Source organism: Heloderma suspectum, chromosome 2 (genome assembly GCF_057233095.1).
Source record: "Heloderma suspectum isolate Gila_16-S chromosome 2, 16-S_ref, whole genome shotgun sequence".
Taxonomy (NCBI): Eukaryota; Metazoa; Chordata; class Lepidosauria; order Squamata; family Helodermatidae; genus Heloderma; species Heloderma suspectum.
This window is the reverse complement of record NC_139459.1, coordinates 63670932-63688102: the sequence shown is the minus strand read 5'-3', so window position 1 is coordinate 63688102 and position 17171 is coordinate 63670932. Positions and strand designations below refer to the sequence as shown.

Below are 17171 nucleotides of genomic sequence, written 5' to 3'. Positions count from 1 at the left end.
ACCAGACTGACTATGCATGTCCATGGACTAGCCTTCCATGCACAGGAGCTCTTGATTTATACACTGAGTGGGCCTTTGAGCTACTTTCCCCACCATTCAAACCCCGTGCATAGATGTCTACAGTATTCAATTTGTTTTCTGTCTTGCATGCTTAGTATGCTTACATCTATTCATACATATATATGAACTGATAAATTCCATCCTGGAGTTCATATAGTAGCCACTGCCAACCAGCTAATTCCCAAAAGTAATTACTGTATATATTATTATTGTTTATTCAATAGAATAACCCCCTTTGGAATAGATGTGTGTGGGGTGGAGTGTGTGTGTGCACGCACACACATGTGCATGTGTGAATGTGTGCACATGCGTGTGCGTGTGTGAATGTCTGCACATGCATCATTGGGACAAATCTGCCAAGAAACACTACCATTAAAATCCACCATCCCCTGGCTCCACCTTGCAAACAGGTGGATTTTAGGTTTAAAGAAAAGAAAGACACCATGCACACAGTACCTGCTACTTAGAGAACTGTGCACACAGCACACACACACAAATGCTTACAATGCTGCTCCATTTTACTGTCACATTAAAAGAAATAAAGCATGTGGCTATCTATATACCTGGGAGTATGAGTACAATACTATTTGTTAATGTGAAAAAGGGAAGCAACTGTAAATCTCTATATGGAAAATAAGCTAATTATTTAGGTTGACTTGCTTCTGTCAAAAGAATAAGGAGGGCTGATTCTCCCCCACCCCCAGCACATGCCCTCAAAATCTGTTCTAAAGGGCTACGAAGCCCTCCAGGGCAGATCTCTGGCCAGCCCAGAGGGCTGCAGCAGCCGGGGAGGACAGAGAAAATTGCACTAGCAGACATCCGCCAACATGACTTTGGGTTTAACCCTCTATCAGTGTCTATTTAAATACATATTTTCTGCTTTCTGTACTGCCAAGAGGTCTAGACAGTTCTGTTCTGTGACTTGCACAAATGCAGTTCTCTATGTAGAACTATACAGAAACCACAGTGTACCCAAACAGCCCAACAGTTTTGAGCACATTTTCATGGAAACAAGTTCTACCAAAATTAATGGAACTTAAATTCAAGTAAATGTGTTCATCATTACAGAGGTGCTACTGTTGGTCTGAAGGCTGCACAGATTTCTCAGAGATACACTAAAATGAAAGGGAAACATTAGAATTACAGATACACTTTGGAAAAGGCCAAATGTTGTTCCCTTTATGTTGCTGGAAGGTGACCATTCCCCCAAACTAATTAAAATTATGATATGCTCCAGGAATGTAAAGCCATATTTGTCACTGCCTTTAGCATGGCACATAATAACAATTGTCATCGCAAACAGAGGTTTGATATTGGAGCTTTAATTGCAAAGCTTACTGCATGCATGTTAATATGCAATGCAAGCTCTTCTCAGCAGGTGCTCTATGTGATGAAGTTAGTTCGATGAATAATTAATCAGGACAGCCACTTCTGCCAAGATATAATTTGCAATGTTTTTCAAGTGAGATCAGTAAAAACCAGGAACTGTCATTGCCAATTTGTTTCAGTCTAGATTCTAAAGGTCACACCCTTGACACACTACAGAGATTAGAAATGCCCATGTCAGCCATCATATAGGGTTTATACCTCCACACTTACCTCCCTACAACCAAGAAGAGTTGATGATTTTCTGTTCAACTCACAAAAGTAGGATTTTGGAAAGCAGCGCTTCATGTCAAATTGAAATAAATACATTTTTGCCTCTCTCAATAACAAATGCATATCCATAGTCTGAATCATGCAGTTAAACTATATCCCAAAACTATTCCTTTACATTATATATGGCCCATTTCAGATGTAACCTTGGGCTTATGTGCTCCACCATTCCCTCCCCTCCTGGCACAGTCCCAAGGAGAACATTGGAAGCATCCATTTCTTGTTCAGCAGTAACCATGGTTTATGATCCTGGCTTATTTCCCAAACCACAGTTTACACTAACAACAGTTTCAGCATAATGATAAACCTCTGCTAGTGTAGGAAGCAAAGCAAATGCTTTCATTCTTCTCCTCAAGGCAGCACCAGAGGAAAAAAGTAAAAGAGGTACATTTTAATTTTGGCATTAGAGATATGCATTTCCCAAACATGCTTAAATTTAAACCTAAAAATATAAGAGTACAAACATTCACATTTTCTGCAGGATACATTTTTCATCATATGGAATTTTGGTCATTTACCAGCTGAAAAGAGGAGCATGTTATTGATACTAAGGGAGCAATCCTATGAGGATAGACGGCCGCCTCCAAACTCGGAGGCGACTGCCTATCCAATGCACGGTGGGTGGAGTGTAAAGGGGATCGTCTCCTCCGCACTCCACCTGCCCTGCATTGGTGGCTAGATGGCCAATTTCAGCTGTCTAGCTGCGGATAGTCAGAACGTGTGGTGGGGAGGCTGGGTGACACATAGGAAGTGTCGAACCGGCACTTCCGAACTCCCTGCCACCGGGAGCACCCCATTTCCCCCACTCCGTGCTGCTCTTCCGAACACAGAGCACAGGGATGATCTGCGCTGCCTACAAGGCAGCGGGGGAGGGGGGAGGCAGTTCTCCGGGAAATGACCAAACCTATGGCTGTCTAGCCACTGTCTAGCAGCCATGGGATTGCGCCCTTATTATTTTAAATATTTTAAGGTACAATAAATACATATAAAATACAAAAAATAAACGCATTTCCGCTTGTATTTCAGATTATTAAGTCCTTACCACATATCTAAGATTTATATTTTCTATTTTGCCATAGCAAACATCCAAAAGGGTCAATGGCTGTTTAGCAAGGTTCCCTCCCAAAGTCCATGGCAGTGCAAGTTTTGATAGATCAGAAACCTGAAAGAGACACAGTAAGAAATTTTAAAATATTTAACACTTTCAGTGTCAGGTGAAGAGTTCTGTTTATTAAATTTGTGTTCATACAATTAAATTCAGCCAGTCTAGATCATCTCAGTTTACAAAGATGTATAGTTTTCTAGACAGTTTCACCTTTCAATCATCAAAATACTTTTTTTTGCTACTTCATTACTTTCAGTAACAACATTTAGACAGTTTTAATTTACATTCAATAATCAAAACACCAGAAGCAACTGTAATAACACAAGTTCATAAATTGTACTAACACTAATTAGTCTTAATGGCTTATTTGTCAAGACAAATCTGGATCTTGTATTTTGTCGGAATTTTTAAAACAGCATTTTGAAAGAACTCAAATTTTTATTCACGGTGTTAGTTCTATACATAATATTTACATGTATATAGAACTTCATTTTTAACTATGTAAAGAACAGCAAATCAATGAAAGTAAATTATATGTACTGTAACATTAAAAGTTCCAAGATAGGACTAAACTATCATTTGGAATAGTCCAGAGGATAGCAGTTATTTCAGTTGTTTTAAAAACCGTCCACGTATTTCCAAGTATAACTATATGGCAAAAGCCATGTGATTGCTTGCCTCCTAGGCTTGGATCCAATGGTGTTCTTCTTGGATCCAATGGTGTTCAGTGGAATGGAAACTACTGGTAGAAGAGATTATCCCTCCCACCCGCAGCCTCCACTCACCCCCAAATCTGCTCCAGAGGGTTGGGGATCCTCCAGGGCAGACCTGGGGGGCATGCAGAGGAAGGGGAGGACAGGGAAGTCCACTCATGTGATGTTGGATTTAAGCCATAATATTTACTATCATCCTTAAATTAGGAGCCAACACGATTAAAAGAAAGGGCAAGGAACAATGGACTACAAACAGCTTTAAGGCAGCTGAGAAAGGTCCCTAAAGAATCAAAACAATTAAATTAAAGAGCAGTTTATAAAAATGATGAGTACAGGAGCTTTCATTGCCAAGATGACTCCCAATTCACAGGGACTTACTAATGATGATGATACCATGGCAATTTGAGCATTCTAAATCTTGTACCTGACCCCTTCATTTAACCTGCTGCCTACTGGCTGAATTAGGAGCACCATATGCAACTGTACACTTCTCAATACGCAGCAAATTAGTTTTGAATGAACAACTATAAAGGAGGAGTCATGGTGTAACTGCAACCCTGACGAGAAGTCAGTCCTCTCATGTGAGGTACATATTAATGAGTCACTCATGTGCACCATGCTATTAGTATAGACGGGAGAAAATGAGACTTTGATGACGTATCAGTTGCCATTTTGTTTTTCTCCAGAGGCCTTTGCAGGGTGTGCTGTTGTTTTTTAAAAACACCAGGCCTATTCTTCAGAACACAATAGCAATTTGCTTTCTGAAATGGATCTGACATTGAGTTACATTGTCCTCCTACAGGCCTTGTTTCAAGATTTGAAATCAGCTGCCTAGCTTTTTCATAGCATCAGAGTATCTACGACATAAGATTCTACACCAATGACAGCCAGACAGGTACACTATAGCATCAGAGCAGAGCAGCCAATGCAGCAATTGCTCAGACAGGCAGAAAGGGCAGAGATTCAGGAGATTATAAAAGGGAAGAGGTTAGAGGTAAGATGTGAGATCGTATGGGAGAATACACACAGCCCATACTAAATGGTATCCTAATTAGAGGCTCCGTATCTAGATTATGTTACATATTAAATTGTTGGCTTATTTTTAGGCCCCCCAGCCAAATTCACATATGGGCTCTTCAATATCCCATAGCCATCTATTAATATGTCTCACACTGCCTGTTGATACATCTCTATTGCCATGGGACACATAAGCTAGAAGTGCTGGCTTTTTACCAAGAATGTTTTAGGATCACAACCACCTGAGTTTCTTGGTGTAAAGCCTCAGAAAGGATGGGTGTCTCAAACTCAGGCCTCCAGAGGTCTCTAGGTGCCTTACCTCATCCGTGCCTGTCCTCCCTCTTTCCCTATGTCCTGGGGGGAGGGGAGTTATGTTCAGTTAGGGCTATACAAGTAAACTTGACAGAAATTGGTCCATTTCATGTGGTCAGTATCCCAGACGGTCTGGCTATCAACCATCCAAAATGGGCCTATGCACATAGGTCGTATTCCAACCTACATCCTTGAGTGGATGTCCAGGGGACATTGGAAGTAGAGCAGGTGCTCCATGGGGGAAGGAAAGCACTATCATGCTCCCCACTATGTATATGGGACCAATCAGGGGCAGGTATCATCTGATCTGGCCCCTTATTATATTAAGTAGCCAGAAGTTCCTGAACAAGTATAAAGCTGTTGGCTTGGTTCTTAACTGGCAAATAACCGAATTCCACTGTCCAAATTCTTATTCCAAGGAAAAAAACACTGCTGCTGAGGTAGGCATAGGGAGAATGGGTTTCTCAATCAGCTTTTCCCTGTCCAGTGTAAGTAAAATACATGCTTATATGCTGCTCTATTTTGCTCCTACCTTCTGAAAGGGAAGAGCCTCATGTGGCGCAGAGTGGTAGGTGGCAGTATTGCAACTGAAACTCTCCCCACAACCTGAGTTTGATCCCAGCGGAAGCTGGGTCCCAGGTAGCCGGCTCAGGTTGACTCAGCCTTCCATCCTTCCGAGGTCAGTAAAATGAGTACCCAGCTTGCTGGGGGAAAGGTAGTCAAGACTGGGGAAGGCAATGGCAAACAACCCCGCTATAGTCTGCCATGAAAACGCCAGGGAAAGCAGCGTCCCTCTAGGAGTCAGCAGTGACTCGGTGCTTGCACAGGAGGAACCTTTCCTTTCTGAAAGGGAATTTGTTGCTATGTGATTGCATGATAATGATAATGAAAGTCTGTGTGCATGGGTACATGCGAAACTGGAACCTTGAATACTACCACACGGTCATCTCAAAGGTGTAACCATAGCAACAGACATGCAGCTTTAAAAGGATAAGAAAGATGCAATACATCAGATATACTGTATTATAGAAAATAAATTGTACTGTAATATGTAAAGAATGGTCTGATTCATTGCCTCATTGAAAAATTTCCCTTTGATAGTTAACTAATTTGATCAATTTTAATTATTATTATATTAATAATACATTAAAATTAAGTTTCAAAAATCAAACTATTGCAGGTATAAGTATTCCTAAACCTACCATGTATCACTCTTTCAGAGAAAATATGACAAACAATGTTTTTGTAGGCCTTGAGTCACTAATTTAATAAAGTGCCATTTACTTTATAACTCATTAATTTAATTTGTAAGCCAATAATCACCTATGCTACTTTCACACTACCATTGTACTTTGGTTTTATGAAGAATAAGAGCTTCACTCATGAGGGTGCCCCTACATTTCTGTGATAAAAACATCATGTGGAAAAGGTTCATACTTTATGAAAGAGTTGAGGGGAAGTAGCAGCAAGACTGGAGCAACAAGAAAAAATGGTATTACGGATGAAAGGCCTCAGGGAAGTGGTGCAAGGAATACATACTGGGCCCTGAGGAAAAATAAGCAAGCAGCACTAGCTGTAATAAAAATGGGGAGGATTTCTGTACCCCAGTGGCAAGGGCAGTGCCAGGATATAGTTGTGAGGGGAAACTGCAGTGGGGTAGAGGGAGGAAGAGCAGGAAGGTTGAAATCCAAAGAAGTACTTCAGGCCAGCCCAAGAGCTTGCACTCACACAATGGAATTTTACATTTTCTTTTTTGAATTGTCCCACCATCATCACCACTACCACCGGACTATCACGAAAAACATTTTTAATCTTCTCTAAGAACTAGTCTAAAGCCTTCCAGGGTTCACAAAACTAGTTCCATGGTTCTTTGCATCCTGGCTGAGGTACCAACTGCTGCCCACTTCAGGTTACAACTGTGATTGTGCCATTGCACCCTCTTCTTCCTTTCATCACTTGGGTCAAGAAGGGAGAGGCAGAGTCTTCAGAAGCTGCCTGCTTGTCCAGCACGACCAAGCCACAAGTTTTCCCTCTTGATGCCACATTCTGTGCTGCCCTTTGCCACTGGCATTATGTGTTATTACCTCTGTAGCCTGGTTTAAATCACAGTCTGACAACCAAGATACAGATGCTCTCAGATTCTCGGCTCATGAGATTATATCTACCTCTCAAATATGACTATAAGTAGCTCACAATCCTGCCTCTTTTATGTGTCACTAATTCAAAAGCCAAATTTTATAATTCAAAGGGCAGTCCTTGTAACCTAGAATTAATAAGGCTAGAGTTTCACAGTATCTTTATATTCTGTATTTACTAAAATGAGTACCATCTTATTTATTTTCCACCTCACTGTTCTGGAGAAAGATTGCATATGCCATAAAATGACTATACAGAATGTAATTTATTTCAATGTCTCTGTCACCATTTCCTATAGGCTCTCTCACTTCTAAGATCTCCATTTTCTTTTTCTAATTGAATTTTTGGGGGTGCTTTTGAGAAATGATAGATTTTTAGTTATATAAGTTACATGGCATGGATAAAGCGAGAAGTAATATTATGCCAAATTAACCTGTGCAAAAATTCCTGCTGCTTCTTGTAGAATTCAATTAATTTGACACACAGACTATGAAAAAGTGATTTCCAGTATCAGAGAGACAGGACAAGAGTAAACTCAGTTGAGTTTCCTGAAAGAAATATTGGAATTAAAAAAAAAAAATCAGTTGTTGCAGTTTGACAACAAAAGAAATGAAAATGTGTCAGGCTTGGTGAATGTTTCTGTGTTGTACTACAACATACTGTAGAACTCTTAATAGGAAGGAGTGTAGTGCAAGCAACAAACTAAACAGAGGTCTCCAAAACCATTTCACAAGGCTCCCAATTCAAGATTTACATAACAAAGATTCCAAAACAACATGTTTCCATGTTGTTAATACAATTTGTGACCTTTCCTTCATCACATTTCTATCTTGCCTTTCTCTAAGGAGCTCTGAGACAGTGTATACGGGAGTTATCCATTTTCATCCTCATGGCAATCATGAGAAGTGCAACTGCATTGGGGCACAGTGATTTATCCAAGTCCACCCAGGAAGAAAAGCTCCTTTGTCTAGCAATTTTTAGCAAGTGTTTCTGAAATGTTCTTGGCCTTCAGCCCATAATCCAACACACCTAACTATGTAATGGATTGTGGCCCTTGCCTTCAAGTAAACTTCCATAGTGACCTTTCATATGCAGAGAGCCAAACAGAAATCCATTAATTTCACATTCCAACCCCACATCTTTAAGCAGATGTTATTACATAGTGCAACAGACAACTTTTAGATAATGCTCTTAAGCAACACATTTTCCTAGTTAGTGGCATACTAGTATGTTTTTACTGTTATACAAACCAATTAGCATGCACTCTTTTTCAGGAAATATATGAAGTACAAAAGGCAAATTCGATTTAGGTCCATTTATCCTGACTGCTGAAGGCTGTGCCTGCAAGATATGAGAATTATAGTCCTAACATCAAAGCAATCAAATCACACATGAAATCATAAAAGTTACTAGGAATAATTTCCACATGCCATTTTATGCCGAATTCACTAAAACTCTGGGTTTGGAATTCTCAATGAGCAAGATTAAGTAGCCTCCCTGGTACTACTAAGGACCTTTGTGCCCTGAGGGAAGGCAGAAGAAGAAAAACCCAGGCAAGGGAGGTCATGCCATCCATCAGCTCCTGAAGGGGCCACCAAATGGCCTGAAAGAACAGCTGGGTAGCCCCTCTCCTGCACTCTGTGGGGCTACCTAAGACCTGTGTGCCCTAAGGATAAGCAGAAGTGAAGACGCTCTGTCCAGGAAGCTAGTGGTATTGGCTCCTGAAGGGACCACCATTCAGTCCGAGGGAGCTCTGTTTTATATTTTCTAGCATTTGTTTATTTTAGTATTTTAACATTCTAAATCACCTTGTGTGCCTTAGCAGAAAGGTGGCATATAAATGCACCAAATAAATAAATAGATTTTCTTAAATTATCTATGCTTAGTGATCCCAGATTTCTCCTCTTTTCAATGGAGAACTGGTACAGTCAAATCTGGTTATGTCTACCATCTGTTAGGTAAGTGTATGCTTACATATGTTAGTATTTGCCCTGGGATTACAAAATGGAAAATTTCCAAAATGGAAAATGCCAGAAAATCTGATTCTTGTGAACTGAGGGCTGAAGGTATGTTACTTCAATGAAAAAATTACTTGTAAAAGGATCAACAACATGGCTAATAGAACTTCGCTACACCAAGAACTTCTCTCTCCTAGTTTCATTTTAGAAAGGCAGATTATACAAAGAAGTCTGAAGAAGCTCTTATTTCAGGGCCTCTAGGCACAGATGCTTTATTTGTCCCATAACAAGTTCATGATCAGAAAATAGTTTTGATCTTCTTGAAAAGGTTTTTGCTATTTTATACTGAAAGGGGGGAAATCCAGAGCTGAATTAAAAAGCAGGGACATCCCAATTCTAGGTCAAGATTCCCAAAGATTTTTGTAAAGTCAGAACGTTAACACACCATTGGTCTATCTAATCCAGTACTGTATACAATGGCTGATAGCAGCCATCCCAGGTATCAAGCAGAAGTCTTTCTGAACCCTGATACCCAATATTTCTTAAACAAGAGATGTTGTTGTTCAGTCGTTAAGTCGTATCTGACTCTTCGTGACCACATGGACCATAGCACACCAGGCCTTCCTGTCCTGCGCTCTCTCCCAGAGTGTGCTCAAGTTCATATTCATTGCATCGGTGATGCTATCTAGCCATCTCATCCTCTGCCGTCCCCTTCTCCTTTTGCCTTCAATCTTTCCCAGCATCAGGGTTTTTCCAGGGAGTTTTCTCTTCGCATTAGGTGGCCAAAATATTTGAGCTTCAGCTTCAGTATCTGTCCTTCCAATGAGCACTCAGGGTTGATTTCCTTTAGGACTAACTGATTTGACCTCCTTGCAGTCCAGGGGACTCGTAAGAGTCTTCTCCAGCACCACAGTTCGAAGGCATCAATTCTTCAGTGCGCAGCCTTCCTTATAGTCCCTCATACCTTCAAACATGATTATTGAGATACAGACCTTTCCTTCCCTCCCACCACCATCCCAGAACACAAGTCAGTAAAAGCAAAAATCTGCCACCCAGCTTATTTCTGGCCACCTCAAGCTTGCAAAAATAAAAACAAACAATGTTTTAATTCAAAATAAAAAGGTCTTGCAACACTTCTTCAGGCTTTAGCAAGAAGTTCTTCTTCTTTTTTTCTAAACCACCCTCAGCACATGATTGAAGGGTGGTATTATAGATAGAGATATATAATAAAGAAGTTTCACATGCCACCAGAAATCCCTCTCTCCTCATCCCAGCTGTATTAAACATTCTGCACAGATGGGTAAATGCACGGCAGGACATCTACAACTTTGACTGACCCCTTTCCTTCTGAATAATTGGAAACAATATTAAAAAGTCATGGCCACAACCTAGCAAGCCCCTGCACACAAACTGTGTGGTCAAAGTGTCCAACCCTCTATCCACTATGCTACACTGGCTCTCTAGACCCTAACAGCAATGCATATGAAAGCTGAGATGCATCTTCACCAGAACCAAATAATATCCCCAGCAAATACAATAACCTTCTTTTACCAGAATTAGGGTTATGTGGGGGGAGGGGGGAGAGTGTTTAAATTGAAGGTACAAAAATCCCAATGTGATTAAAGAACAATCAAGAGTATACTTGACAAACAGAAACAGGTTTATAGACAACAGAACTGGTAACCTGTAGTTAGGCATTTCTCTCAACATCACCAAGTGTCTCCTTTCTTACAAATGAGAAAACTGTTTACATCTCTGGAAAAGCAACACAGTTCTCTGTAGCTAATAGTATATTCTTCTAGATATACTGTCTATAACCTTCTTAATCAGTGGGGTAACCTAGCAAGCAGTGCAGCTGTGAACCATTTAAAATGGAAACCAATATCATTTTAAAAAGGGACTGGAGCAAGAGTATCAGAGGCTGTGCCAAACAGTATTTGATGTCTCACCCACCCCTCCTTTTGCCATTCTAGTAAATGTTTCTTCTGCATATGAATCTCTCTCCCAATATCATTTACTCTGACATAAATGGAACCATTAGAATGGTTCCTTTTACAATTGCCTGGTTTTTCAAATCCCTTGAAACATTTACCTTTACTGTAAACCGCATTAAAAGGTTAAGAACAGGAAAGCTTACAGGTTCGTTCGAAAGCCAGGGAGGATATTCAATTGACAATTTATATTTACACAATATTCAGTATAGCTACAGTACAAAAATAGCAGTATACTAGTATATTCCTGATACTCTCATAAACTCACTTGCTGATTTCTTTGAAGCTTGAGTCTCATTGCCTGCCATATCTCAATGATTTGAAGAAGTTCAAGACGTGGAATGGTTACTTCAGATGCAGTTCCTTTGATGCTGAGGAAAGAGCTGTATACAACTGTAATACATTAATATTGTTACAGATTTTTGACTCAATATATTCACTTAAATCATTTTTTTCAATCAACATAGTGACTGCTCCACTTTTAAAATTTCAAAGATGATACTATATTATAATGCAACATTGTGTATTGTAAGGTCATGTTTTAATACTAATGCTGATTTTGCAACAGTGAAGTAGGTACTCAAACACAAGCCCCAAAGTCACTTTTCTATAGCCAAAGTAAATAAAATGATTATAGATTATGAAAGCATGTTTCCAAAACACACCATCCAGGTATCTCCTTGACCATTAACAAAATTAGTGTGTTCCCCTTTATTGCTAGACATATTGTCCAATTATATGCTAGCATACCTATTCTAACCAGCAATCAAGATTCTCCAGTGTTCTGAAGAATATTAGCTGCCAGGATCCAAAGAGCCTTGGAGAGCAGTTACTTACACACACACACACACACACACACACGGGAGTTACCAATTCCCCACCATCACTGGGCTGTACCTTTTCCCCACTCCCCAACACAAAACACACAAACTAGATTATATATCACTCTGGAGGGTCCCCGAATCCTTAGGAACAGCTTTTCAGGGAGCAAGAAGAGCTGAAAAGATTACAGTGCACAAGCAGAACACTGTATATAGCCTTTTGCATCCTATTTCTGTATCTCTGCATTGCAGAGTGACAACATGATTATTATTAATCTTTTTTTCCCTTTAAGCTCTCTAGCAAAGCAAGGTTTGAAAATGCAAAATGGATTAAGAAAACTACCCACCAGCAAGTCTCAGATATTCAGCAAGGCTGTGTATGTATGTATGTATGTATGTATGTATGTATAGAATCATAGGATAGTAGGGTTGGAAGGGGCGTACAAGGCCATCGAGTCCAACCCCCAGCTCAACGCAGGAATCCAAGTCATCCCTGACAAATGGCTGTCCAGCCTCGTCTTGAAGTCCTCCAGTGTGGGAGAGCCCACCACCTCCCCAGGTAATTGGTTCCATTGTCGTATTGCTCTTACAGTCAGGCAGTTTTTCCTGATGTTCAGCCGGAAGTTTTTCCTGATGTTCAGTATGTATGTATAACTCCATCAGAGGCTGAATCTGAATTCCCCTTTCTGCTTTCTTTTCTTTCCCCTCCCCTCAATTTTTAGAAACAGCTTCCAATGCAGCATAGGGAAATGGCCCTAAAAATCTTGGGACCTCAATAACTTAGGACATGTAAGGGAAAAGCGGGACAGATATTTGAAATCTGTCCCATCTTTCGGTCCTTCCCCCATACCTCAAAATCTAGGTTGCCCTATTAGCCATCCTCTGATCTGTTGGTGCTGCTTTTGAATGCCAGGTCAGTCCATAATAAAACAATTGCTAATCATGATTTGATTGTGGATGAAGGGGCTGACCTGATGTGCATTACTGAGACCTGGGTGGGTGAGCTCGGCGGGGTGGATCTGTCTCAGCTTTGTCAACCAGGGTAATCAGTGCAGCACCAACCTAGATTGGAGGGTCGGGGGGAGGAGTTGCTGTCATCCATAAGGATTCCATCTCCCTCACGAGGAAACCCATCCATCCTAGCACCAGTTCTGAGGGTCTGTACCTGGTGTTGGGCCAAAGAAACAGAACAGGTATGCTGCTGGTGTACCGCCTACCCCGCTGCCCAGCAGTCTCCCTGCCTGAGCTGGCTGAGATGGTCTCGAAGGTGATGTTGGAGAACCCTAGGACAGTGGTTCTGGGGGACTTCAACATCCATGCCCAGGCTATCTTGACAGTGCCTGCTCAGGACTTCATGGCAACCATGGGGCTATCTCAGTACATCACTGGCCCGACACATATGGCAGGACATACCCTGGACCTGGTTTTTGCTGTTGGGTGGATGGGGGATGATCTGGTTTGGGGGGGAGGGGTGTCAACAACCCTGTTGCCATTGTCAGATCATTTCCTTGTGAGGTTTGGATTGGTGGTAGCAGATCCTCCCTGCAGGGGTGGGAGACCAATTAAGATGGTCCGTCCCCAGAGACTTATGGAATCTGATGGATTCCTGAATGCTCTGGGGGATTTTCTGGCTGATAGGGCTGGCGATTCAGTTGAGGCTTTGGTCTCACTATGGAATAGTGAGATGGGAAGGGCCATTGATACAATCGCTCCCAAGTGCCCACTCTGGTGCTGTGGAGCCCGTAATTCACTTTGGTTTACAGAAGATCTACGGGCATTGAAACAGGCCACATAATGAATAGAGTGCAGGTGGTGCAGGTCTTGGAGCGAGTACAACCGACGATTAGCAAAGACTACTCGTTGTGCCTACCTTGCGGCAGTGAGGATGGCAAAAAAATTATACATCTATTATTTCATCTTCAAAATGTTGCCCAGCAGAATCATTCTGAGTGGTGAAGGGCCTTTTGGGATCTTGCTTAGGCTCAGAGAAACTGGGATTGGAACCCTTGGTCATTTGCGGTGATAAATTTGCCAAGCACTTCAAGGAGAAAGTCGCTCATAATCACTCAGAACTTGACGCCACAGTTATCGCAGAGTCTGGGGAGGTGTCCAGTGTTCCATCTGGTTGTGTTTCCTGGGATCAGTTTCAGTTGTTGCAGCCTGATGATGTGGACAAGGCGCTTGAATCAGTCCAGCCCACCACATGTAAGCTTGACCCTTGCCCATCTTGGCTCATACGATCTAGCAGGGGTGGATTGGCTGGGTGGGTCCAGGGAGTAGTAAATGCTTCGCTCTTCAGGGGGTGGTTCCTGCTGCCTTGAAAGAGGCTGTAGTGCACCCTCTCCTGAAGAGGCCCTCCCTGGACCCAGAGGTGTGTGAGAACTATCGCCCATTGCCAATATCCCCTTTTGGGGCAAGGTGCTTGAGCGTGTGGTGGCTGGGCAGCTTCAGACATTCTTGGGGGACACTGATTATCTGGACCCATTTCAGTCTGGTTTCAGGCCAGGGTACGGCACTGAAACGGCCTTGATTGTTCTGACTGATGACCTACTCTGGGTGAAAGACAGGGGGAGTGCTACCCTGTTGATCTTCCTGGATCTCTCCGCAGCTTTTGACACCATTGATCATGGTGTCTTACTGGATTGGCTCTGCAGGATGGGAGTTGGGGGCACTGTGCTACAGTGGTTCCATTCCTACCTGCAGGGCCAATTTCAGAAAGTGGTACTGGGGGATTCCTGTTCTACCCCATGGCTATTAAGCTGTGGGGTGCAACAGGGTTCTATTCTATCCCCCATGCTGTTCAACATTTATATGAAGCTGTTGGGAAAGGTCATTAGGAGTTTTGGGGTTGAGTGTCACCAGTACGCTGATGATACTCAGCTTTATTTCCCCTTGTCGTCAGAGTCGGCTGAGGCGGTGAAAGTGCTGGACCAGTGCCTGGAGGCAATAATGGGCTGGATGAGGGCCAATAAACTGAAGCTAAATCCTGACAAGACGGAAGCGTTGTGGATTGGTGGTTCCCATGTCCGGGAATTGGGTAAGCGACCTGTCCTGGACGGGGTTGCATTCCCCCTGAAGGAGCAGGTGCGTAGCTTGGGAGTACTCCTAGATCCAGCCCTGTCACTGGAGCCCCAGGTGGACTCCATGGCCCAGAGTACTTGGGGCCAGCTTCAGCTGATCCACCAACTATAGCCTTTCCTGGACAAGGATAACCTAGTGACAGTAGTGCCCACACTAGTAACTTCCCAATTAGACTATTGCTATGCACTTTACATGGGGCTGCCCTTGAAGATGACTCAGAAGACGACAGCTAGTACAAAATGCAGCAGCTAGACTGCTGACCGGAACACCTCATAAAAACCATATAACACTGGTTTTAAAGGAATTGTACTGGCTGCCAATTTGCTTCTGGTCGGAATTAAAGGTTTTGGTGATGACATTTAAAGCCCTAAGTGGCTTGGGACCTTGATATTTGAGGGAGCGCCTCTCCCTATATAGGCCTGCCCCTAAACTGAGATCTGTTGGAGGGGCCCTCCTCTGCATCCCACCAGTACGAGACATACACTACAGTGGGACATGGGAGAGGACCTTCTCTGCTGTGGCACCCCAGTTGTGGAATGCCCTCCCCTTGGAGGCCCGATTGGCGCAGACATTGCTCTCGTTTCAGCGCCAAGTAAAAACATGGCTTTTTACCAAAGCCTTTGAGAGCTAAATGCATTCCCTAGCACATTGCTTTAAATGCTTTATTGTTTTAGATTTTAACTGGTATTAGCATGTTTAATATGTTTTTAGGAGTTTAAATTATTTATTGTTTTATACTGTTTAAATTGATTTTATCTGTACACTGCCCTGAGATCTCAATGATATAGGGCAGGATATAAACGTTTGAATAAACAAACAAACTTAATGACTACTTTCTGCCATAAAAGTCTGCCTGCTCCCATCAGTTGTCAGCTGAAGCCCTGTTCTGCACTCTCCTGCCTTTGGATGTTAGGTGGATAGGTTTTTACTGTATTGTATTTATTCATTTATTACATTTCTATACTACCCAATAACCAAAGGTATGTGAGACACAACCTTCCCAGCCATTATACATGGGCTCTGGAATGCCCTGTGCCAGAAGTTTTTTGTGTGTTTTTTGGCTTCCATGCTCCTGGCCTTCCAACACGGTATTAAAATGGTTTCAGCAGATGTTTAGGGAAAGAATGTAAGTGTTTAATCCCTTCAGTGGGGATTAAAATGGACTTTTCTGATTTCTTCTTTCTGCTGTTTGATTTAGTGTATGTGTGTAAGCATATACACAGGCGCGTGTGCGCAAACGGATCTAGCTTCGCATGGCTGGGAATAGCCTTTGCTTTGATGCACTGGAGCCTTCAAGCAAACTTGCACAGCTGTCAGAGTTGGACGCATTGTGTCTGCCCATCTGAGTAAAACCATGCCCACTGACACCCCTAGGCATAGCTGCTGCCATGGTGTACCCTTGTAGGTCCCTGAGAGAGGGATCTGAGGGGGGCTGCCCTCAGCAAAGGGAGGGTCAGGTGTATAACTGTGTCCCTCAACCTACTAATCTGTTGCGGCTTCAAAGTGTATGGAGTGCCAAGCTATGTGAAAGTTAGTGAAGTCTGCCCCTAGTGGTGGAAAATGTAACTACAAGCTTCAACCACATGGACACACTTAAATTAATTACAATTAACGCATTTTAAAAACAAAATAACCCTGAAGTGCACATTCCTAGGATCCTGTTAGTATGCATGCCACATTTCAGGCATCTAATTTTCACAGTCTTGGAGCTACGGTGATGATGGACGGACAGACGCACAGACATCCTCTTTAATGATTACAGATAATCATATTTAAAATGTATGTTAAATGTTAAAATTTGCTCACTGCAGTGCTGAATCATCATTTGATAGAAACTGATCAAATGGTATTGAAGCAGTAAATCTTTAAAAAATTTGATTGGCCACCATTTTGCTTCAAGATGGTGAATGAAATTTTCACTATGCCCAAAACCATTCCAGACTGAGGTAGAACAAATCCTAAAAGTTTCATAACAATTGGATGTACATTTTTCAAGTCCATCAAGTACATACACTTTGGATGTTTCTTTTAAAAGTAAAGTAGGGTGTAAACATTTAAAATTGAGCAGGGGGCTAGATTTGCTGGCTTACAAGACCCTTTCCAACTCCATGATTCAGTGTATCTATAAAAATAAATAAATGAATGGTATTCAACAATAACCAGTGGATGACCCTGGTATGAATATACTCACACACCTTTCCTTAAATCAGAGTCAATTAATTTTAGAAAGTTTTGCAATTCACCCCAAGTCAGCATGACATACAGTTATATGTATATAACTCTATATACAAAGTGTGTATAGAGAATGCAGTAAGTGTCAG

The 17171-nt window shown here is 41.9% G+C and overlaps 1 protein-coding gene across 4 annotated transcripts in view; it reads right to left on the bottom strand.

Annotated features, from left to right (window-relative positions):
* The window catches only part of LOC146352312 (uncharacterized), a 109426-nt gene that overhangs the window by 65992 nt on the left and 26263 nt on the right, over positions 1-17171 (bottom strand). For all 4 annotated transcript variants that reach the window (XM_084833791.1, XM_084833792.1, XM_084833789.1 and 1 more), the window contains 2 exons: positions 11217-11331; positions 2759-2878 (listed from right to left, as the gene is read on the bottom strand). In XM_084833791.1, coding sequence (XP_084689917.1) covers positions 2759-2878; positions 11217-11331 — 235 coding nt within the window. The remainder of the gene's footprint in view (positions 1-2758; positions 2879-11216; positions 11332-17171) is intronic.